The 23,001-nt window shown below is 54.6% G+C and overlaps 7 protein-coding genes across 7 annotated transcripts; 3 read left to right on the top strand and 4 right to left on the bottom strand.

The window, feature by feature from the left end:
• Positions 1–448: 448 nt before the first annotated feature.
• AYL99_01202 (hypothetical protein) lies at positions 449–2,073 on the top strand (the record flags this gene model as incomplete). The annotated part of the gene is made up of 2 exons (XM_018832718.1): positions 449–546; positions 633–2,073. The coding sequence occupies 2 exons, from the start codon at positions 449–451 to the stop codon at positions 2,071–2,073; spliced, it is 1,539 nt and encodes a 512-aa protein (XP_018698597.1).
• Positions 2,074–3,543: 1,470 nt separating this feature from the next.
• AYL99_01201 (hypothetical protein) lies at positions 3,544–5,346 on the bottom strand (the record flags this gene model as incomplete). The annotated part of the gene is made up of 1 exon (XM_018832717.1): positions 3,544–5,346. One exon carries the CDS (start codon positions 5,344–5,346, stop codon positions 3,544–3,546), a length of 1,803 nt encoding a protein of 600 aa, XP_018698596.1.
• A 347-nt stretch (positions 5,347–5,693) lies between these two features.
• Positions 5,694–6,503, top strand: AYL99_01200 (hypothetical protein; the record flags this gene model as incomplete). Its single annotated transcript, XM_018832716.1, has 1 exon — positions 5,694–6,503. The coding sequence occupies one exon, from the start codon at positions 5,694–5,696 to the stop codon at positions 6,501–6,503; it is 810 nt and encodes a 269-aa protein (XP_018698595.1).
• Positions 6,504–7,457: 954 nt separating this feature from the next.
• Positions 7,458–11,197, bottom strand: AYL99_01199 (hypothetical protein; the record flags this gene model as incomplete). Its single annotated transcript, XM_018832715.1, has 6 exons — positions 7,458–8,010; positions 8,103–8,676; positions 8,810–9,158; positions 9,270–9,798; positions 9,901–10,193; positions 10,289–11,197. 6 exons carry the CDS (start codon positions 11,195–11,197, stop codon positions 7,458–7,460), a joined length of 3,207 nt encoding a protein of 1,068 aa, XP_018698594.1.
• A 434-nt stretch (positions 11,198–11,631) lies between these two features.
• AYL99_01198 (hypothetical protein) lies at positions 11,632–12,252 on the top strand (the record flags this gene model as incomplete). The annotated part of the gene is made up of 1 exon (XM_018832714.1): positions 11,632–12,252. The coding sequence occupies one exon, from the start codon at positions 11,632–11,634 to the stop codon at positions 12,250–12,252; it is 621 nt and encodes a 206-aa protein (XP_018698593.1).
• Positions 12,253–13,253: 1,001 nt separating this feature from the next.
• Positions 13,254–15,182, bottom strand: AYL99_01197 (hypothetical protein; the record flags this gene model as incomplete). The annotated part of the gene is made up of 1 exon (XM_018832713.1): positions 13,254–15,182. The coding sequence occupies one exon, from the start codon at positions 15,180–15,182 to the stop codon at positions 13,254–13,256; it is 1,929 nt and encodes a 642-aa protein (XP_018698592.1).
• Positions 15,183–17,995: 2,813 nt separating this feature from the next.
• On the bottom strand, positions 17,996–19,221 carry AYL99_01196 (hypothetical protein; the record flags this gene model as incomplete). The annotated part of the gene is made up of 3 exons (XM_018832712.1): positions 17,996–18,115; positions 18,184–19,035; positions 19,087–19,221. The coding sequence occupies 3 exons, from the start codon at positions 19,219–19,221 to the stop codon at positions 17,996–17,998; spliced, it is 1,107 nt and encodes a 368-aa protein (XP_018698591.1).
• Positions 19,222–23,001: the final 3,780 nt, after the last annotated feature.

Below are 23,001 nucleotides of genomic sequence, written 5' to 3'. Positions count from 1 at the left end.
GGCCGGGGATCTGTACTCTGTATCTGTAGTCCAACATCACGTGCCAAAATCACGTGATGGTGACTGTAGCTGTCATTTGAAACCTCAAATGTCCAAAACAACAACTTCATCAATTCCATATTTGCATCTCGACTTCGTCCTCGCCGCCCATTCAAACTCATCATCAGCCCCAGATAAACTCTCACAATTCGCGTCGTGGAAGTCTTTGCGAGGGGGACCGTTATTAAAATCCGGCCCCAACGACCCAGACTTTGATCGATCTGTTGCCGAGCTCTCTCTCTTCACTCACAGCTCAGTGTGTGCCGTCATAGCTTGTAGCATAGGCCAGCGATCGTGAATCCCCCAACTCCATCCACGCGTAGGAGACGAGGGACTCGGAAAAAAGAGAAGTCTCACACGCTCCAACCCACAGTCACCCTTGCCGCATGGTGTAGACGGCCAGATCAACATGTCGTACACCGATGAGGCCCTCAAAGCGAAGCTCTCGACCCTCAACGAGACGCAAGATAGTATTGTCTCGGTTTCGCAATGGATTATGTTTCATAAGTACGTCCCTTCCCGATTGCCATAGTCCGTCTCCAACCAAAGCCGTTCCGCCAGCACTTGAACTACAGCTGACACTTGTGGTCCAGGAGACATGCAGACCGCATCGCAAACTACTGGCTCACCCGTCTCCGCGATTCACCGCCGGCGAAACGACTCAACTTCATCTACTTGGTCAACGATATTGTCCAAAATGCGCGGGCGCGAAAGCGGACTGAATTTCCCGACGCGTTTTCCCCTTTAATGGCTGAGGCCATCCAGACCGCCTACCGCTCCTCGCCAGCCGAGATCCAGGGCAAGATCCGGCGAGTCGTCGAAGTGTGGCGAACACGAAACGTCTTTGAGGTCCCGATTTTAGATGCTATTGACGCACGAGTCGACGAAATCGACAAATCGAAGGGATCCGGGGGAAAGAAGACCCTCCTGGGCAATTCCCTCTTCGGCTCGACTTCGTCCTCAGGCGCCATGCCGAAGGAGTTAGAGACTCTCGCGCCGTTACAGATCGCTGTGACCAAGGAGACTATCTCCGCGCGACCCGCCATCGATAACGCCCAGAACGAGTATACCAAACTCAACGATCCGGAAGTGGTGTCACCCAGCCCACCCGTCCATGCTGCGCAACTGTCAAGCCTAATCAAGTCCCTTGCGGCAGCTGAATCATCCGTATCAGCCAGTATCAAGGCTAGAAAGGCCCTGATTGCAGACCTGGAGCGGATCCTGGAAATTAACAAGGCGGCGTTGGCGAAGGATGAGGACACGTACCTGACGCTAGAGAGTCGCAAGTCGAGCACCGAGGCAAAGAAGAGAGAAGTCGAGGATGCCATTCTTCGTGGACTATCTTCCGCCGAGGCAGCATCATCGTCCGAGCATGGCACCAATACAGGGGGCGCTTCGAACGGCAACGGCGCCATAGACCGCGAAATTGATGGACACAACGTCGGTGGCGACATTTCAGCGAGCCACTTCCTCTCCGAACGTCCTGAGATCGAAGAACTTACCGACGACGAGGGCGACTTTGTGACTGGGGGCATGTTCGATCGACCTTCGGCTGATAACGCACAATGGGATCAACCTGTTCCTGCCTCGGCCTCTCCGGACCAGGCAAACTTTCGACCCAACAATCCCGCCATTGCTGCTGCTCTAGCGGATTTCGCCGGCGTTGGCTCGACGCCGACGCCCGACTATTCGGCATTTCTACCTGGCAACACCTCCAGTGTGAGTGGCCACGCAAGCGCGCCGTTACTGCCGCGAGTCCGCTCTGCAAGTGGCGGCCAGGGCGTCAATGGCTTTGGGGCAAAGAGACGCAAAATATCCCACAGTGGGGACGAGCAGGTTCCTGACCTGGGTGAGATGGGCATGGAAGAGTTCGGTCTGCCACACGGCCAGGACCAAAGTATGGGTGCTTTTGGTGGGGTAGGACAACAGACAAATGCTCAAGGCGATGATCTCTTGAGGAATCTGGATGAGGACGTGGACGAACTGCTGAGGCAGGAGGCTGCTCGGGGTCAGAGCAGATTGCCAGGGCTTTAGATTGGCGCCTGATCAACAATAACAACACATGTCACAGCCCAAAGTCAAAGAGACGGAGGGGGAGAACTGTACGATTGAATCGTGATGTGGCGGCGGTGGTGGTGGTGGTGGTGGTGGCTCAGGGTGCCGTCGTCGAAATGGGCTAATGTGCTATGCTACCGACGGCGAACAAGAGGAAGACTACGAGTGAGGAGGAGGGGCAGAGAGACAGGGAAGGGGCGACAAATTCGCATACTTGTTGGTTTTTACTCCATGCCTTGACTGAGAGAGGATGGACGGATGGGCGGATGGTATTATGTCGCAACATGTCGGTCAAAGGGAAGGAGGGGACGAGTGAAGCTTTCAACAATACATTGGCCGACCGGCCATGGGGCCAAGGCCGAGTTCCATCTCTTATATCTCTCCCTGTGAGTGTATGTACAGTATCTACGTCCCACTGTCTTTCACAGAGCTGTTCTCGAAACGAAACCACAAATGTACCATCATCATACTCACCGCGAAGAGACACACCGTTCCGATGAAGGGGGAATTTGCCATGGAACATTATATGAGCAGCGAATGCACGAGCGCGTTCACGCAGACGTACGTGAGACAGAGACAGAGAGATATTGGAGATAAGAGGGAATAGTGCCGGTATTCTGTCTCGGGATTTGAGTTAGTTGTGCTATGATCCTTCTTTTCCTCTATCGTGGCAATTAATGTATTGTGTACAGTACTCTCTCCCCCTTCTTTCACGGCCATATCGTTCTACGGCCACGAGGGAGAAACAAGGAAACATGTGAAGGGGCATGCATGGCTTGCTACATGTTGCTAACTTCATCATGTAGAAGCAGAGGAATGGCGTCTTGCGTTCCCGGAAAGGTGCCTTGGAAGAGAAAAAAAATTGTATGCGAACGCCCGCTCCGGGATGCCCATGGAAGGACGTGTAGAAACTGCCCCGTGTTAAATCAGGATCGGTCTGTGGCTTCCTGACGGTTTCCCGCCGCCCTCCTTTTGGCTCTCAGGCCGTTATGAAATGAGACCCTCGCCCACCCGCCCCAAAACAGAGCCGAGAAAACACAGCAGGCCTAAAAGATATTCGGCAGTTCGTTGCTTGCGAGTAGTGTCGTTGGAACGCGATGGTCTATCCAATGCTAAGTATGGCGTGAAGACTCGCGCACCGAGTTCGTGCGTGGGCGTGGTGTACTCCGATAGAATACAGTGCTATAAGAGAGAGGTGTCTCGCTGCTGGTCCTGCCCGACCAATTTGAAGCTTGAAGATGGATTGAGGAGGCTTGTCGAGTCGAAACGACAGCGGCCGAGTGGCCGAGAGCAGCGTGCGTCGCTCAAACATCGAGCCGCCTGGACCCTAGAAATTTTCCGCATGTTTCTCTGCTGGGGCACGACCCAATGCCCTCGCTTCCAGGTTACTGTCGAGGATGAGGTGTAACGAGGCATTGTCTTGGAGCTATCCAAGTCGTCAACGAGTCCTCACGTCGTCGGCCTCTTCAACGGGTGCGCCTCGGTGTTGAGGACCCATTCATCCAAGTTCACCACCGTGGGTTCGCTGAACACCAGGTAAAAGTACTTCAGCGTCTCGGCGAGCCAGAAGCTTTCCATGCGGTCACTTTGCCCGGGCTGTGCCTGCCGCACATCGTGGATGGCCGCGTGGGCAATGGGTGTTCTCGTGGCTTTCTGGATGGACTGGAACATTTTCCACGCAATGTCTTGGTATCGTGGGTCTCCCGTAATGCGGTACATGATAAACACGGACTCGATGGCTTCCGGACGGAGAATGTATCGGTTGTCGCCGTGGTCGGTGAACCCCGGGAACAGGCGACGCTGCTGGACCAATTTCTTGCCGCGCTCGACAGCGCTCATACTGGCGGTGTCCTGGCTCGCGGCATGTTTCCGAGACACGCCCTCGTACCACTTGTCGTCAGTCCAGTCACATTTTCCGGGCGGTGCATCAATCGTGCCGACCTGGCATGCTACCATGTGGAAGGTTTCGGGCATGAGGCCTGACGGCATTGCATTATACGCCCAGACACAGCCATCGACCAACCGACGAGCAACGTCCAATTCGTCAGGCCGGGAGAAGATTTTGGCACCGATGCCGACCATGCCGCTCACGAAGCAAGCCAGGTGTTGGCCCTGCGGCTCAATGTTGGCAATGGGGATCGTCTCCAGAGCAGTCAAGGCTGCGTTGCCGCTGAAAAGGATATCGTCACCCCCTGGCACCAAGGGGCGGAAGAAGAGGTGCCTCTTTGCCGTGTCAATGGCCTCTTCATACATGTGCTTGAATTTCTGGTCGCGGCCTCCAAGCATCAAGTACTGCTTCGGCAGATATTCATAGGTTGAATCGGCCATCCCGCCCATTGTAAAATGGTTGTAGTTCCACGTAATCTCCTTGGCATTGACGATGGTCGGCCACAGGCCCGGGATGCGGGTGGTGTTCTGAGCCCATTCCATCTCCTCGGCGATCCGCTGGACGGCGTCGAAGTACTTCATGTCGCCGGTCAGCTGGCTCAACCGTGTAAACTCGACCGTCAAGCTCCCGATTTCCGCGAGCAGCGTGTGGGTCGCGGGCTCAATCTCACCGCCGAGGGCCGTCTTCTTCCAGGTCCACCGCGTCATGGGCATGTGGGTGGGCGTGTCAAAGGCCGAGTAGAGCATCTCGCCCAGTTCCCGAGATTTGTCGAGCAGCATTCCGTACTTCCCGTCCGTGAGGTCATATGCGGCCAGGAGGCCACCGAGGTAGCGGATCGTGGTCTCAAAGACATTCAATGTCTCAACGTCATTGGTAGTGAAATCGATGTGTTTGACTTGCTCGACGCAGAGGTCAAAGTCATCCTTCAGCCCCATGAGGAGGAGCGTGTCCATGGAGTCGACGAGAGTCGCCCCCCAGCCGCCGAAACTGGAGCGAAACGCACCGCTAAGCGGCGCAACTTCATCTTGCCCCCAGGCATACTTCTTGTACCCACTCCAGGCGTGCACGAATGCTTCTTTGACCGCAGCTCTTCTCTGGTCTCGGATTTTCTTCGCCTCCGCGGATTCGGGGTGCGATGCGAAGTCGAACTGGATCTCGGGGATTCGTTCGAGAGGGCCCGTGGGGAGTTCTCGATAACCTGCAGGAGGATATCGCTCGGGACGCTTGGTCCAGTGTAGGGTGGTCTTGTGACCCGAGGGAGGGAAGGGGACGGCGGTGGGATCGCTGGGGTAGAGGTAAATGTAGTAGAGTAGACCGGCCAGGAAGAATGCTGGCAACAGCCAGAGTCGCCGGATCAGTATCATCTTGACGCAATGGCTGGGCGGTAGTGAGGGATGATCTGCATCTCGGTGGCAGACGTAGTCTAACGGGCAGGGAGACAAAATGCTGTAAGATCCGCAAATAGAAAACACGCGCCTGAATCTGGAGTTTCAGGGGCGGCCTCGGCCCCCACTTTTGTTTAGGGTTTTCGTTAAAGATGCCGGCTAGTTTTAAGCTTAAACCCCTGCACTAAACGAACATTCCTGCAGGTTTTGCCGCCCTGAAAGGTCCTCCGCACATACATACATATATATATGTATATATATACACACCTAGCCAACTATATGCACGTCTATATCGATAGGAACCCAAAACACGCTCTACTCTCAACATGGCTGTGACAGGAGTCTTCATCCTTCCCATCGCGCCAGGCCAGTCTTCCCCATCTTCAGCTCTGTTATCGCACATCTCGCGCTCCTTTCCCGCCGAACCTCTTCCGTCTTTCCACCTCGACCACCGCCTCTTCGTCGACACCTCTTCGTTGCTCCCCAACACCGACGTGTCTCTGCGTCGGTCACTCAGTATATTGACCTTATCACGCACGCCGACCAAGACGTATGTCGCCACGAGCATCCCGAAAGACAAATCTCCGCCCCCGCCAACGGACCAGCCGGCGCTGGCGGCCCCCGCATTTACGGTTGTCACCGTCCCTTCGAGCTCTGCGGACTCGTTCACCCAACTCATCGGGACGAAACTCCAGCCGCAATGGGCGCACCGGCAGTCCATGATCATCGATAACGGCACGGCGCTGTCCCTGGAGAACGGCGAGTGGACCATCCGCATCGGGGATCTGAAGACGCCCTCCCGACCAAACCAGGTCGGTCCCAACCTCAGAGGCATGGTGGTTGAGGTTTCTTACCTTGGGTCCCAGGGTGACGCCACAAGCAGTCGAGGTCCGGATGATGCTCCGAAAGACGTCAGCCAGAAAGGTGTGGGCAAAGAAGACGAGGCCCTGCTGCGGGGGTTGCTCGACTCGGTCACCGATGGCAGCGGCGTGCCCTCGATCCTCAGCAGCGAAACTACCCGGTCTCTGTTTCGACGCACGAGGATTCATGTCAAGGATAAAGACAGCAGTGACGCCTCGCCGGACTGGGACCTGGCAACCTTGTATTTGGACATTCTTCGAGGATCGAGAAGCTGAGAGAAACCACTTCATCCTTCACCAGCGAACGACCCCTCAAGTTTCTCCCAAGAAAATCTGCTCCTGCATGAGCGCCAAAGAGCGCTTCTTTCCACACAGCACAGTATAGCATGACTACAGGACAAACCAGAGGACTCTCCAACCTACCGAGGAGTTTTTCGAGCACGGCAACACGTGGCCGACTACGAGAGTTAACTCTCATCCCCGACACACCAGTGCGACAACCTTCGACCAGACTCTTTGCGCCAACTCAACCGCCCCTACCACCGATGCAGGCAGCGCGTCTTGAAACCCCTTCGAGGACTCTGCTACCGTCCAGGTTGCAGCAAAGCACGCCCTCACACGGCCAAGTGGAATCGCATCTTTCTAGCAGTTGAAGAAGTGGGTCGCGCCAGGGGACTGGAGCTTCCACAGGGGCGCGCAGCGGAGGTGTCTCTTTGTGATGCGGACAACTGTCGAATGAGCAATCAAGCAGGACTGCAACCACTCCTATACTAGTCCTCACATCCATTCCATTTTACCGGAGAGCGCGTTTTTAACAAATAGCCACCAGCGCGCGTCCAGAAATGCCTAGCCTGAAGCCATGTACGTGATTTGTTCCCAGGAACCACAAGACGGAATGTGTGCACAACGACACCTATTTCAGGAAACTTCAATGGGCTGTTCTATTAGCCAGATGGCAGGGCATATGTATAACAAGCTCCCAAGTAGAAGAGAGGGCCACGTCTCAGGTGTGCAGGATACGAGAGAACTGGGTTTCTGTTTTGCCATCAAGGAGTATACAGAGGTGTGAAACGTCACGTACACACACACACACACACACGCACGCACACATATATATATATATATATACAGCTTCTCTCCAGCACCCCTTCCAAGTCCCTCTTTCGAATACACAAGGACCACACAAAAGATTAGACCCGGTTAAGGTAGGGGTCTAGCCTGTGTTCCAATTCAAGGATTGCCGGAGGCAACGAGGCCAATCTTCTTATTGATCCAAACGCCGTTCGGGCACGTGTCTTCCGCTGCTTCTCGTTCTCCATTGGGGCCAACGGCCTGCTCCAGAGCAGCAGGCTGGTCGTGGTCGACGTGGTGTTTGTTGGGCACAACCTGCTTCTCCCGCCGCTGCAACTCGTATTCACACACGATTCCGTCGACGATGAATTCCGCCACATCTTCAAATGTGACCGTGTACCGAGCAGAGTTTGCAATGATCTCCAGCAGCGGCCCGATGCCCCAGGGGAGCATGCGAAGAGAGGGCCAGACAGTCCACTTTGGGGGCACGTCAGCGCTCGCAAGGAGGGTTGCGGGTGATGAACGGGTTTGCGGATCCTTGTGCTCTGTACCACACCAGGCGTCATCAGATGCGATGGCTAATGAAGGAGAAGGTGGATGGGATCGCCGTGGGCGAGGGATCATCTTCGCAGGACAGACAAGCGTCCAGTCGAGATGTTTGGACGATCGCAGGATGCATTCCAGAGGGCGGTGGTGGAGATAGAGTGGTAGACTGTCAAGGAATCAGAGCGGAGCTCATCAGGGATGATACTGAGGGCAAAGATCTCGAGGTTTCAAAAGTCGAAAGCAGAACGTCGAACATACTAGTTGTCCAGAGCCCGGGGATCCTTCTCAGCCGTCCGGTGTTTAGCACTTCCGTCATGCGCTTCGGGGAAGTCTAACAGCAACATGCCGCCTATGAACCATCCTCTGACTCTCTTGTCAGCTGCACAGGCCTCTGCTGGTTTTGCCACTGCCTCTACCGCATCGACAGAAGCACGTACGATGCGGGCCACTTCATTGTCGCTGTTGAGGGCCTCGCTGTCTTCTCCTGGGACGGAACGAGAACCCCTCCGCGAGAACATGGGAGCGTGGCCCGCAGCATTGACGAGGACTCGGGTGGAATTTTCTCGCATAACTCGCGCTAAAAGGTTCGAATCGGCGGCGTTGCCCTCGATGATAGAGAGTTGTCGCTGGGGCGAAGATACAGCATCAGGTTCCGGTGTCTGTTGGTACAAGTTCTCCCGGAGTGAGAGGATAGAGTTCAATTTGTCCCGGTTCCTCACGACGACGGTGACATCGACGCAAGGTCTTTCGAGCAGGGCGCCCAGAATGCGAGACCCAAGGGACCCAGTGGCCCCGAGGAGGAGGACACTGATGGTGCTTTTACTCGTGGAAGCTGCGGTCATCGTTAGGGCGTGGGATGTGGTAGCAATGCAAAGAGTGACGACTTATGCAGGATTTTGACCGTTCTCCAGCTTGGAATATATATATGAGTTTAAATGCAGTCAGGCCATCACACCTTTGGATACCCGGCGTCGGCAACCCGGACATGGCGTTTGTTGGATCCCGGGTTCCGGACAATCCAGGGTGCGGCAGTGCTTGAATTGCATCTGACGAAGTTTGGTTGGGCTTTTCTGGTGCAGAATTGTCCTTCGGGTATTGAAGCGCTTCCGGGGCTCCGGTTTGTGTATCCTTGTGGTTTCCCGGGTATAGAAGTGGATCCCGACACTCTCGACACGCAAGTATCCGGCGTTCGATGTCGGTGAGAAGTCTATAAGAGGCCTCTGCATTCTGATTAAGTACTCCCACAAGGCTCACGCTGTTTATACGCACGCGGCGCACTGATGCTGTTCCGCAGAACTGGTAGTGCTCTTGACCCTTTACCGTTGAGCCTGATCGCATCACGAGAACGAAAAGGTCAGTTTCCAATGGAAGCGTAATGGACCATTACCCCCAAGCAGGAAGTCAAGACATTGCGGACAGATTCACGTCGTCCAAGTTCAAGTAGTCCGTGAAACTGTCCAGGGTTTCCGTGGCCAGCATGCTGTGTTGGTGCATGCCGACAGTCGCCAGCTCCGAGTCCACCAGCCTGTGTCTCTGATGTGGATGATTGAGGCCCAACACTTCTCGGGCAACAGTCTGAACCTCGCACAGACTCCTGCTGGCGAGCGGCCACACACCAGCAAAAGGCCGGAGACAACCAATACACATCCGTATTTGATCGCGCGCCACTGCCAACTTTTGCCCTTGGAAAAGAAGCCTGCATGCAGACAAGTGTGCGAGGACGACAGAAGAGACCATGCAGACCGTAAACGGCGTGTGGTATGCCGGCTTCGAGGAGATGGAAAGAAGTTGCACGAGGCAGTCTGTGGATCTGAGACATCGGGTGGTATGAATGCCACGGAATGATTGCTCGAGCGAAGGCGAAACTTCTGGAGGGGCGGCTGAGCAGCAGGACGAATACTCCAGAGAGTCGTAGGGAAGTTCTGATAAAGGTCTGTGGAATCCCACCGTAGCCCTAACACGGTAGTGAAAGTCAGCCTTTCCATTTTACACTGTTGGAATACCACTGATGTCGACCAAGGAAAGATCCTCTTGGATGGACTATTGGATAACTCACGCGTGAATGGCCATATGTGCTTGGAACATGTGTTCGTCCGTCTCGCCGCTGGCAAACACAGCGATCCTCTTAGATTCTGGGAGCAAGAGCAACCACCCATCAATGGCCGCGTCGACAGCCTCCAGAATACTCGATGAGTCGCTCGTATTCGCCACGCTGGTCAGGAATCTGCTGATTGCCGATGCGATCCCGCGGACGGCGCCGATAAGATAGGCAAAGGATGAGAAGACGAGGTCATCAGAGGCAAATTCGCGGGCATCAAACTCGGCGAGCGTCCTCGGAGTTGGAATGATCTAGGAAAGAACAGAGGAAGGGAAATGTTAGCAAGCGGTGGAATCCAAGGTCTAGGTTCAATTTGGACGAAGGAGCAGCTTTCCAGGCGACTCACCCCCGACTCATACTGTTCTTCTTCACAGGGCAGTTCCATTGTAGTGTCCACGTCGCTGGTCGGGAAGGTCATCGCATGTCGGATGGCTGCGTAGTGGGCGTCAATGATGTAGATCTGCCACCACGTCCTCCTCCAGCTCTCCTCAATGACGGGGTCGCCCTCGCCGTGGGTTAGGGCGAAATCAGCCTGGTTCATCGAGAGTCGAAGTGCGATGCGGATTGCAGTGTCCATGCTGTCTTGTGCTCGCTCCCGCTCATCGCACCAGTGAAGGGAGATAGACTGCAGGAGATAACACTGTGCCATGACCGGACTCGGTGGGGTTTGTGACAACTGCTCGAGGATGGCGTCGGCCGCAATGGCTTTCAGCTCGTTGGAGTTGACTGAGCGGGAATACAGAGAGCCGATGTAGCGCATCAGGGCCAACAATGGGTGAAAGTCCAACTTGGTGGTCCCCGCAATCAACAATCTCTCGAGGTGTGCAAGGGGCACAGCTAGAGGATGGAACTTGTGAAAGTGCCTGTAATAGAGATGGATAAGCGGATCTTTGGCGGGACTGGCGACGTGCGAGCCCAGGGTGTCGTCGAGATGCTGTCCATTCCATTCTTCCGTGGGCAGATAGTCTCGTGTCTTTCTGGGATCACCCCCTGACGAGGCAGAAGCATTCTCCGTCGGAGCGAAAGTGGTCGAAGGGACGGCCACCACAAGGTTTCGTCGGGCCACCAAAGCGGCCCGGTTCAGACCTCCTCGTCGAGATGGGGCATACAGGCATTCAGTGCCCTCCAAGGAACACCGCTCGCAGGGTCTTTTGCCATTGCATTTCACGTGGGCACCCCGGCAGGCCACACACGCCAACGAAACCCGTTTCACTGTGGCTTTGCGAGACGGAGCTGGCGACTGTGCGAGGTCCATCTTCCAACGACTTGGTCCGTAGGTGGGACATAACAAGCCAGCATGAAGTCAGTCGAACGATGTATCAGCAACGGGAAATCGACACGGGAATTGATTTGCTGGTCATACAGATTCCCCGAACCTTATGACATACCCGGTTACCCGGATATCCGTCCGACTTGAACGAGTCTTCGGAGTCGATATCAACATCAAGACTGACTAGACTCGCTATTCGTTTGGATATTCTGTATCTCTTCGAGAGGGCTGACAAGAACGAGCAGACGCCCCAGCAGGTTGAGTGTCACACACGGTGTATATCACAACGAGTGGAGTCGCCAAGAAACGTTGTACATAATGTAGAACGAGGACGACGAGAGGAACAACTTTCTCAGCACAACATCATTTGCAAAGAAATCGTGTCACAACTCGTTATTGCCGTTCTTTGACTCACAGCCATGCCGCTCTCCCCCCAAGACATTGTCAGAGAGTACGTTGACGATGGCAGTTCCTTGGAGCGGGTGAACCACCGCAAGTCGCGACTCAAGATGGCCATCGTCGAGCCCAATCCAGCGTGGCCACAGCGCTTCCTGGACACCAAGGCGCGTATCGAAGCCGCACTGGGCGCGACCGCGGTTGCCGTTCTCCACGCCGGATCCACCAGCGTCCCCGGCCTGCCGGCGAAGGACGTCATCGACGTCGACCTGGTGGTGAGGGATGTCCAGGACGAGGCGGCGTACGTCGAGCCGCTCGGGCGCGCGGGCTTCCTGTTCCTCTTCCGCGAGCCGGCGTGGCACCAGCACCGCTTCTTCGTCGACGAGGGCGACCGGCCCGGTGCGTACCCCGTCAATCTGCACGTCTTCGGGTCCGACTGCCCCGAGGTCGAGAGGCACCGCATCTTCCGCGAGTGGCTGGCCACGTCGCCCGACGACCGGGAGCGGTATGCCGCCGTCAAACGTGAGTGTGCGGCGATGTCCGAAGCGACGGGCGAGTCGATGCAGGAATACACGGTGCGCAAGGGTAAAATCGTACGAGAGATCCTGGACAGAGCGTTTCGCGACCTGGGATATATCAAGTAATGACGACCCACGGGACCCAGCTTCCCGGTTCCCAAGCCTAGACGACTATGTGCTATATCGGGCAAGTCTGAGGAGCACGTCAGACATCCTGGGCTTCATATACGGCTCAGAAAGTATTCAAATGCAGAATCACCTGGGCCAAAACAGACAGGCAACTTCAGAACATAGGGTGTGACCTCCACAGACGATGGTGATCGAGAAACACCAACCACCCCGGTGATTGAGAATACTCGGGCACGAGCACCTGTTCTTCCTCTTCTTGGTTGGGGGCACAAGAGACAAAGACTGGCCGTGAGAAGACTTGTGGTCCAAGGACGAACGAATACAGCTTGTATACCTAGGAATCGAGCATGTAGGCAGGGAAAATGTAGCGAAAGGGATTTAAATTCTTGACCAACGGTGCTACTAGGGATCTATTCATCCTATTCTCGTCTTCATATTTCGTATTCACAATTCCTCATAATATCCAAGAGGGTGGACAACTCCATACATGTCAGCATTTCGCAGTCCATATGTAGGTAACCATGACAAATATGCAATATGTATATATCCAAGAAGAATCTACATGATGATGCCTGAGTTGTTGAGGGTTTGGATCGAACATAAGTTAACAGGTTCCGCCCGCCAGGTAATGCAGCTTTTGCAGAGAACACAATATGAGAACACCACCCTAGGTCTAACCGGATGGTTCCCTGCTTTTCGCGGCACGTCAAACAACCCAGACATCGAGATGCCCAGAGACATTTTGCCTTTTCACGTGTCATATATTGCGCCGCAGTCCCAAAACGCCTGTCGCTATGCGCCATGATCCATGTCAAGTGATAAAATCCATCACAGTAACTGCCGGCCCGGTCGTTTCGTATTTTGGGTCGAGTGACTCGCACAAGGTTCTCGGAGTCAGATATCTTGCTCGTTTCCCCGAAGCTGTTGTCTGCACCCAGTGGTTCTGACTTCGGTACTCCAAGGCGGAAGTCCATCGCAAACCGGCCCCTTGGTTTCGCTCACCAAGTCTCTGCAATATACTGACCCGAACTCTTCTTCTCGTCCCAGAAGCTCTTTGCCTCCTCGCGGTTCAGTTTGCCCTTGGCCATTGCCACATCTATCAGCGCGGCTTCCACACCTTCACCCATGCCTTTGGAACTGCCACAGACAAAAATCCTGCCGTCCACGGCGTTGATGATGAACCAGACCAAGTCTGCTTGAGCGCGAACCTCTTCTTGGACGTAACGGCCTTGTCCTCGGCGAGATTGGACCACCTTTTTCACTTTGTCCTCATGCACGCCCCAGTCGCCAGAGTAAAGCTCGTCCAGAAGGCTGTCTCGCACTCCCTGAAGCACCCAAACTTTGTTTGCGCAATTGGCGGACTTGAGTCGACGATGGACGAATCCTCGGAACGGGGCAATGCCAACGCCAGCTCCAATGAGAAGCATGGGACCATCGGTGACAAATTCGCGGGCCAATGGGTTGGCCATGAGGCCTCGGAACATCGGAACTCTTAAATCCAAGTCGCGAGGGTTCTTTCCCTCTCGCTCTGCCTGGATGACCTGCCGCGCCAGCCTCTCTAGAAATCCCGATCCGACCCCCGTTCGCTTGCCGGTGGCGTAGTCATCCGCTTCGTGGACCGTCACTGCAATTTCGATCAATCGCCGACATTGTGTGCCGTCTCGCTGGCAAGAGATGGTCGGATCTTGGGACAAGGAGTAGAATCGAGGCATGAGTTGGTTGAGGACCGACAGGAGATGGTCGAGCGGAGGTCTGGAGGAGGGGAAGGCACTAAGAAGTTGAGGCAGCGTGATGTACGGGCCCGTTCGGAGATCGCAAAACGCCGCCTGGCCTTGCGCTGAAGACAAGAACATCAGAATGGTCTTCTCATTCTCGTCTTCTGCGTGCTCGGCAAAGAGCCGGAACAGCTGTTTGGTGGGAGGGTAGCTCTGAATGTCTGAGCACCAAGTCAAAAGCTCCCTTCGTGTGGTGACCAATTCCCGAGCCTCCTCTTCTCCCCAGATCGTGGGCCACCTTCCCGTGGTCGTCTTCAGCAATATCGGCTTGTCGCGCACAAAACTAGGGACGCCCAACAAATCGAAGATCTGGTCGACCATGTCGGGCGGATTGGGGGCGCACACGCCAATGGCCCCCCCAACCACGAAGTCGACATCCCCACTCTCCTTAGGGTAATCAGTCACGTCAATGTCGAAGTGGTATGTCCTTTTCTCCGCCCCAGGCCTGGTCAATTCGCGGGCGTGAAACAGAGGGGCTGAAAATACCTCATAGGGCGGGTGCGGGGTGACGAAACTGGGAGGATGCTTCAGAACTTCGGGCTTTCGCTGTTGTGGAGGCTCTGCGTAGGTCCGCGAAGGCGAAGTCGACAAGGACTCGAAAGAGACTGTTTTGGGAGGTACCTCGACGATGCCTGAGAGGTCACTGTCCAAACTCAGGTCGCCCAGGTTGATCTTCAAGCTTTGGTAGGCGAGATTTTGAGGGACTTTGAGAGGTGTTTGACCGGGACGAGGTCTCTTGGTTTTCAGCTCTTGCAGCATGCAACAACCTCCGCCGCAGCACGCTTTCTGGATCATTGCAGTCGACGCGCCCCGCTCACCGAGAAATCGTCTCGCATCTTCCGAATCTTGAGAGACCAACAGCGTTGAAGCCCGTCTTTTCTTGCCCTGTGGGCTTTGAGGTGCTTGGCCATCCAATTCCTCAAAGGGAACATCTGAGAGGGTTTCGGTGGTCGGTGTGGTGGGTTCTGTGTCTACGCTCGAGGCACTGTCGGAGTAGGAGCTGGAGGGAACATTCGAGGTGAGTGAGTGTGAGAGCTGCGAGGCAGAGATTGAAATTCTTCTCGAAGACATGGGTTCCTCGGGAACAGGATTGTCAGGGTGTGAATGAGCTGTGAGAGGCAATGGATGCCCCGAGGCAATGGTGGTTGACATCTTGGGGCGGATCGAAATACTGTGAAGTGCACCTAGAGACAGCCGACGGGTCAGTACATCTGAGGGCAGCAGCGTTCAGCTGTAGTATAATAATAGAGCAGCGGTGGACGGCAATCGACCAAGGGATTTGAGAGCATTATGAAATTGCTGAGTACGGCGGAAAGCGGGTTGTGTGGGCTGAGAACTTACGGGCAGTTGAGGGGATGATGTAAGGTGCGGAATCAGTTTTCGGGACGGCGGCGAAGGCCAGGGACAGGCCTCGACTCAGGACGCGTGCAGACAGCTTGACCTGAAGGATTGGTGGGAAACAGCGGGCGGCCGCACGGATAATCAGGGGTAAAGACTGTTGAACATCTCAACTCGGGGTTGAGCAATAGGTTGAGGTCGAGGAAAGCGAGAGGAAGAGCACAAAGTGGGATGAGGATGATGTGATGTGGAAGAAGCTGAAGGAAAAAAAGGTGGTGGAATAATGGGAATTCGGGGAATTGATGGGGGGTGGCAGATCCTTTTTGATGGGCACGAGATGGTGGCTTTTTCTGGGCTCGGGGCTCCCTGGGTTAATCGGCACATTACCTATGTACACTACAGTCAAGGAATCGTGGATAAAGTTGATTCGGCTCACTTGGCCGTTTCGTTCTTGTTCTCTTCGTGCACGCTCCTCTGTTTCCCCTTAAAGATCCCCTTGCCATGCACTCCATACTCCAGGCCGAGAATCCGTTGGGCCTGTGATTGCCACCTATGTACTCCCTTGGCCAGGGGGTAGTCCGATGAGTTGTCATGCCACTACTATGGACTTGGTGGCCCATTCCCGCGGGCAGATAAAAGGATGGAAAAAAGCCGATCTCGACCTTGACCATGGAGCCGTGCCCCGCGCCGATTCCCGGCTTGTCGACGACGGACATTCTCTTTTGCACCAAAACAGGCAATTAGGAACGGCTATCCCATCGCAGTCTAAGGCCCTCTTCCGCCGTACTTCGTACCGAGTCGTTGCTTTTGAGACTTGGGCACCGTCCGTGGATTGTCTGTTGTCCCACATGCGGCATGCCACCCACATCTGACAGGAGATTGATACGATAAGATATGATTAATTTCCGTGCGACTGATTATCCTGATTATCGGGCTCCCTCGGCTGTTAACCGAGTCTGGGCATTTTCGGCACCCCCTCTCGGAGTCCGCCGGATGGTATTTTCCAGACAAGGTGTGCAGTGTCAGTCTGACCTCGAACACAGAGACGCTGGATCGACAATGAGAGGGTTACAAGATAAGAGGTCAAGATGGGGAGGAAGTCTCCTTGGGTCTCTTCTCCTGTCCGTAAACCTTACATGCAGAGTTCGCAGCAGTGCTGAGAGCTCCGATCACGGCGACTGGATGACCCAATTTCTGGTACCATCAGCGCTACAATCGCGTTTCCCTCTTCCCCCAAACTCAATTGATGGATCTCCACGTCATCTAATCTTATCTCCCCTGGAAACTATTGATCAGATAATTCGCGCAGATGTTTCAGTTATGGCCTACTGTAGGCTTGGTCATCCCACAGACAGAATAACAATGCAATTACCAAGAGTACCGTGCATTCTCCTCATATTACAGCCCAACATATGTCAGAATCTTTGTCACAACGTCCATCAATCAGAATCCACTGCTCGGAAGGAGGTTCGCATGTACATTGCTAGGTTGACCCGTTCATCCCCCGATGCTGTTCAAAGGCCGGAGCACGTGGACCCAATGACAGGTCCGACACAGCTGCCGGACCGAGACCATTACGGAGTGCCCGGTACAAACAGACAGAGCTAAGAGAACTTCGCCTACCTAGGCAGGAGCCAGTAAGGACCTTTATCCCGTGCATGTTGGCCATACAAAGGGTCCCCCAGCAGCTCAGATGTGAGGAACCATTTCTAAGCTCACCATCGCGCAAACCTCTGGATTGGCAACGTTTCTACGGAAGCAGAGTTCGAAAGCTAATAATAGGAAACCCTCTCCTTTGCGCACTTGTATTACAGTACCAATAATGCGGATATACTTGGCCGCGCGCACACGAAGGACGCTGTCCAGCCATAAGGCTGAACCTCTCTCTCGGGCACCTTCTGTGTCTGATTACGCAAGCTGGATCCCACAGTCAAAGGGAAGGTCCACGACCCGGAAGAATCTGGCACAAATGGAGGTGACTCAAGATCTGCAGATGCTATTGTCCCGTATTTGAGAGGTGAAAGATGACGTGCAGGTACATAGGTGAATGCGTATCGGTTACCAACAACACCAATTCCCGTGGAATCCGCAGCCCAGTGACACCTCGTCCTGCATATTCTCCTGTGCATCGTAGAGCTGTGACCACCGGACAGTGACTAGCTTGGACCGAGCTCCATTCCAGATAGCAGCTTGGTACGACGACAAGGAACGAAACATAAAATCCCGGGGGGGGGGAACAGAGTTCATTGCATACAATCAGTCGTTTTGTGCCATTAGTACCGCCCTGCCATTCGCTACCTGCATGAGTGTCGACTCGTTCCTCACATCAACTGGATACCAAATTCCTTTGTCGGTGAAAAAGAAAAAGGAATATTCCGCCGCCACCACCACCACCAACTACCGATAATTCTCAAGAAGCTATTCAATAAGATCAAATAAAGGAGTGGACTGGCGGAGGTAGAGTGCCCGAGATGCAGAAAACAAAAGACGAATCCATACTTTTCAAAGCCAGAGCTGGCATCATCATCATTCTGCAGACCATTCCCAAAGCCACCCCACTTTTCAGCTTTCCACCTGCAAAATAAGTGCGTACGAGGCTCTTAGCTGGCAGCATCGACCGTTGAGTCCTAACGTCGCACTTGGTCTGAATCATATTCAGCTGCCGAGGTCTGTGCCGCTCTCTCACGGACCTGATGACGCAGCGCGGGGAGATGGCGTCTTCTGGCGTTGATGAACCAGTTGCTGATCTACACAGCAACAAGCGTCAGCCCTTGCTTCACCACGCCAAGAAAAGGGGGGAGGGGGGATTGGGTACCTGAGCAATGGTGAGGCCTGTCGCTTGTGCAAATTGTTGCTTGTCCTCTTCCGTTGGGTACGGATTCTCCAGATGCGCGAGGAACCACTGTCGCAAATAGTCGGTAATCGCCTTGGGCAAGTTGCCCCGCCGCTTTCTGCCTGGAAGTCCACATCCTTCGTTTGACACTGTTGGGGAGACAGGATGATGGGACCCGGTCGGAGAGGGAAGATAATCGCCAGCATAGGGCGACGGATACGTGAGACCACCTCGATACTCATAGAGTGAGGATGGATATCTCGAATATTCCATCTGCGGAGCATTCGGTCTGTTCGTTTGCGGGTAACTCTGTCCATAACGGTGGGGTGGGTCATAATAAGAGGACGTTTCCGTCTTGTAGGAGTAGCCCTCGTGGCCAGCGGGAGGAGGCCCGCCGGACGCACTGTATCCATATGAGCCTGGTGGTGAAAAGGATGGGCTGTAGGGGTGCAACCGGTCGAAGTCTCGAATTGACGGTAAACATGGGCTCACCCTGGAAGGTGAAAATTGGGTCTGGATGGTGCACGGAGGCCGTTGTTGAGGGCCATATGGACTGACGAGCTCAGAATATTGGGAAGTCGAATTCCAGGAAGGGTTCGGCCTGTGATGGTGACGCGGAGCAGTGTACGCCGAGTCACTGCTTTGAGCAGACATGTTGTCGTAGGATTCGATCCCGATCCCATTCTGCGATCGCTCGGGCGATGGTGGCTCGATTTTTAACGGTCCGGATGGCGGTTGGAAGGTTCTTCTGGTCATGTTGTCGGCTTGAACAACGGCTCTAGGTTCACTTGCGGTTATAGGGTCGATCGAGGGTTGAACGTTGGATCCCAGGAGCTAACCCAAGCATTAGCAACAACTTGTGAACGGGCGTCTCGTCCGACCAACCTCTCGAAACGGCGGTAGCTGTTGTTGCTGCTGTTGCGTAAGAAGAAGTTTAGACTCCTCGATGGGAGGGTTTGAGCGTTGTATTCTGGTTGCCCCAAAGTTAGAAGGACAGACATAGGAAGCGTAAGGATCCATGAAAGCAAGAGAGGAAAGTAGGATACAATTTCACCGAGACACGAGCGACCCTTGTGTTGAAGAATGAGGATATGTGGCAGTCGACAATGTCAGACCAGGATATCCTGCTTTGCGTCCACGGGCTCGTGTGCTACCAGACGGCCCATCAAAGGGGGACAGTGAACGGCCGGAGGTAGTGCATTACCGAAACGCCAACGCTGCAGACCTCAGAAGACCAGTGTCAAACATATCCATGACAGCGATGACACGGCCTTGTTGGGTGCCTGAATGGCATCGCTGCGCAACGCAGGGAAATGACCTTCAGGACAAAGTGAACATGCAGAACACACTTACCAGACCAACGAGGTTCGAGAGGATGGGGCAGGCGGTGAAATAAAAGCTGTTCTCTTGTCTATTTGAGAGAAGATCAGTCCGAGTGTGGTTCACACTGACCGGAAGCTCCGAGGAAATCGCAATCCGCGAACGGGATGGAATGAGAATCAAGGTCGGGTTTTGAAAAGTGATGGGCTCTCTTCGAAATATAGCAACAGCGTTTTCGTCCTGGGGACATCTGGAGCCTCTTGAGCGAGCAGATGTAGTGGCGGCATGGTGGAGCTGAGATGACCGCCCTGAGAAAGGTAGTCTGGAGGCAGACGATATGAGTGGGTGCACAGTTCCCAGGCAAGGTGCGTGGTGGAACAGATAGGAGGGCAGTACGGACTGACCAGGGTCCTGTAGAGTGCAAGTCTCCATTATGGACGCCCCAAATCCCGGCCCCAGCAGGATTGCTGTCGATCTGGCAGATGGAAAATGAGATGCAGACGGACTCAAAATTTCCGCTCTCACCTGGAAGCCAAGGGTATGTGATGTCTGGTGGTGGTCTCGGGAGAGTCCTCTTGGCCATATTGGCCGCCATGGTCCAGTGGCTGGGACGCCATAGGAAGAAGGCGGGGACAAGTTCTGGTACCGGGAGATAGGGCTGGCTAGGCCCGTGGACGGGAATACGTGACGCACAGGAGGAGAACGGCGACGCAAGGGGGCTGAAGCCGGGCAAAGGACGCACATGGTAGGGTGTGGTGGATTGGGAAGAGCATCCTGTTCGGGAGCATTGAGCTGAACATGGGAAACCAACGTGACTGGTTCGAATAAGAAGAAGTCTTATTGGCCATTTTCCTCCATGAGGCAAGGGAGGAGCAGTATCAGAAAGCAAAACGGGCGGAGCAGCATTTTGGGTGACATTCTGAGGCCGTTCTGGTTAGATGGTACTTGATGTTGAGCAAAGAGTGACCGGGGAGGGGGGGAGGGGGATCGGGAGCAGGATGCATTGGATCACGTGCGTCGAAGCAGTTGCCTGGTCAAATAGAGCCAGCAAGCACTCTGAGACTCGAACATGATTGCTGTGAATTCTCTGTTGTTCATTTGTAGTGCTCGATCGTAATGGCAATAGGAACGTCCCCTCTCTCGGTCAGCGTTGGTCGGTGCTGGTCTTTTCACGAGGGAGGACCTGAGGCTCGACAACCAAGATCTCCTAAGACACCGCTGTTGTTGCATTCCCTCACCGATAGTGCAAGCAGTGTACCTAGACACGCCGCACAAGGTAAAGCACACGAGGCAAGGGAAGTCAAGTCGGTGGTGACGCTGGTGAGTGAGGTCAGAAGTTGGACAGGGTTCCAGGATGGAGACTACGCATGGCGACATAGGCGAAGCCTAGTTAGCCCACTAGCCCCCTTTCATCCCGTTCACCCGTGCATCAAGCACCTCACCCCCCTTTCGCTTACAAGCCAGCAGCACTTCGCCTCCACCTTTTCCTTTCACCATCAACTTTCGATCTACTAACTAATTAGCACTCGCAGCTTGCCTGGTAAAAGGGCCCCGTGCCCATACGAGTCTGGGGTTATGCCCCCTTACGTACGAGATCTGGCTTCATATTTCCCAAGAAAGCACCCCAAAAAACATGCAGACTCATCGCTGCCGCGCTCTGGTCAGCTCGCAACCCGCAGCTGTCAGCTGTTTCGCCTTTCCATCTTCCTTGCTTCGAGGGTACCAGGTGGTCGCAAGCCAAGTTGAGACGCCCCCCGTCTTCCACCTGCCCATCTCTGTCGTTCCCCCATGACCAGATCTCCCTGTCGTTCAAGATCCTTCAATGGCTGATCGGGGTTGCATGCAGTTCCCAGTCACAGTACATCGATGTCGCCTCCCGCTTCTGACCACATTCCCGGGTCTCCCCCCCTCACTGGGCCAGGGTTGTGATTGTCTTCCACCTCTCAGGAACAGCAGTTTTCCCGCCCGCGGGTGTTACATTTCAGCGCCTTTGTGTGACTCTGTCGGCCCTTTCCTAAGATTTCAATCCATGTTACTGCACGATCCGCACCGAGATTTGGGTCATGCTTGGGGTGGTACGTGCTCACGGCTGTGTAACTCGTTCATCTGCACTTTGGCCCTTCCCCAGCTCGCTCGGCGCACGCAACTCTGGAAGTCCCCCAATGTCAAACCATTCAAGCGTCCGGGGGGTGGGGCTGCCAGGTTCCCTCGAACAGAATATGACTCGTCAACCGTTTGAGCCTGGATCTATCTGACCGCCTCCATCGCCTCCCCACTGCGTGCTGTCTCATTGGAATCTTGCATAGGGACTAACGGAACCACTTTCCATGCATGATACGCATCGAAAACCAAATCACCAATAGTGTCTCAGCAATGGGTCTTTATTTGGGCCTGCTCCTCCTCACTCACGCCGCTGGGAGGAGGGAAACCGAGTGTGACCATGCCCGGTAGATCACTGGGGATAACTTGCCCAAGCTTGTTCAAAACATGTTAAAATAGGCTTCTCGGAATGTCCAAGAGAGTTGGACTGAGATCTCAGGGTCGCAGTGGCTGCCATACGCCGTGAAAGCGAATGTCGAACACGTGGCTTCGGTCAAACGTGCCCTGTTCCTGCGGAAATCCCTCCATACCAGCTGGCATGATCTTCCACCAGACGCCCTCTGCATCGACGCCGCAGGTCGTTCCTTTAAATGGCCGGAGTGCCGTCCGAGGTCATAGGTCAGTTGGCCTCGCCTCAAGTTCCTCGACGCCGTTTGGAGATGCTTTGAGACTGTTGCCGGGCCCGGGCTTGAGTGCCTGGCGAGGTCACGGACCACACAAGTGCTATGGACCGGAATAATTGGACCAAAGCTACGCTTTGACGGCTCCCCAGGAAACTCTATTGCAGAGGAGCGGACTAGGAGGGTTCTTAGCATGGCATGCTGATTTGCTCATTTTCCATTGCAACCTATCCAGCTTCCCCCTTTTAGACAAGGTCTCCGATTCCTTGCAGTTCGTTGCGAGCTTTCCGATGATGGAGCAACGCAAGATTTCTCTGGTTCGGCTTGATCGGTAAGTCTGGTCCCGTTGGATATGGAAACGATGCCCGGGGCACCCCTCTGAAGGCACGGACGCAACTGGTGGGCTAGTCGTTTCCTGCGCCGACTACCATGTGCCGCTCACGGATTCATTGCTGGGCGGAAAATGGCTGTCCTAGCTGGAACTTGCATGCGACTACGTCCATGGACGAGCAAAAACTTTGACTTGCCTGGCCCCTGGTCAGTGCGTTTGAGGGCCATGGACTCAGTCATCTTACAATTCCACTGCGATCGACTGCATGCCTCAAAGTGAGGCTTTACGCTTGGCGATCTCATCGACATGCAGCGAACGTGTCATCTTTTCGGGGACACCAATAGCGAAAGATGTTGTACAACACACAGTGCGCCACAAACCAATGTCAACAAGCCGAGTCCAGGATCACGGTTCATAGCTTGCGCCAGG

This window comes from Fonsecaea erecta (assembly GCF_001651985.1).
Source record: "Fonsecaea erecta strain CBS 125763 chromosome Unknown Scaff1, whole genome shotgun sequence".
In the NCBI taxonomy this organism is placed as follows: Eukaryota; Fungi; Ascomycota; class Eurotiomycetes; order Chaetothyriales; family Herpotrichiellaceae; genus Fonsecaea; species Fonsecaea erecta.
The sequence above is the reverse complement of the archived record's forward strand: the minus strand, read 5'-3'. Positions and strand labels throughout refer to the sequence as shown.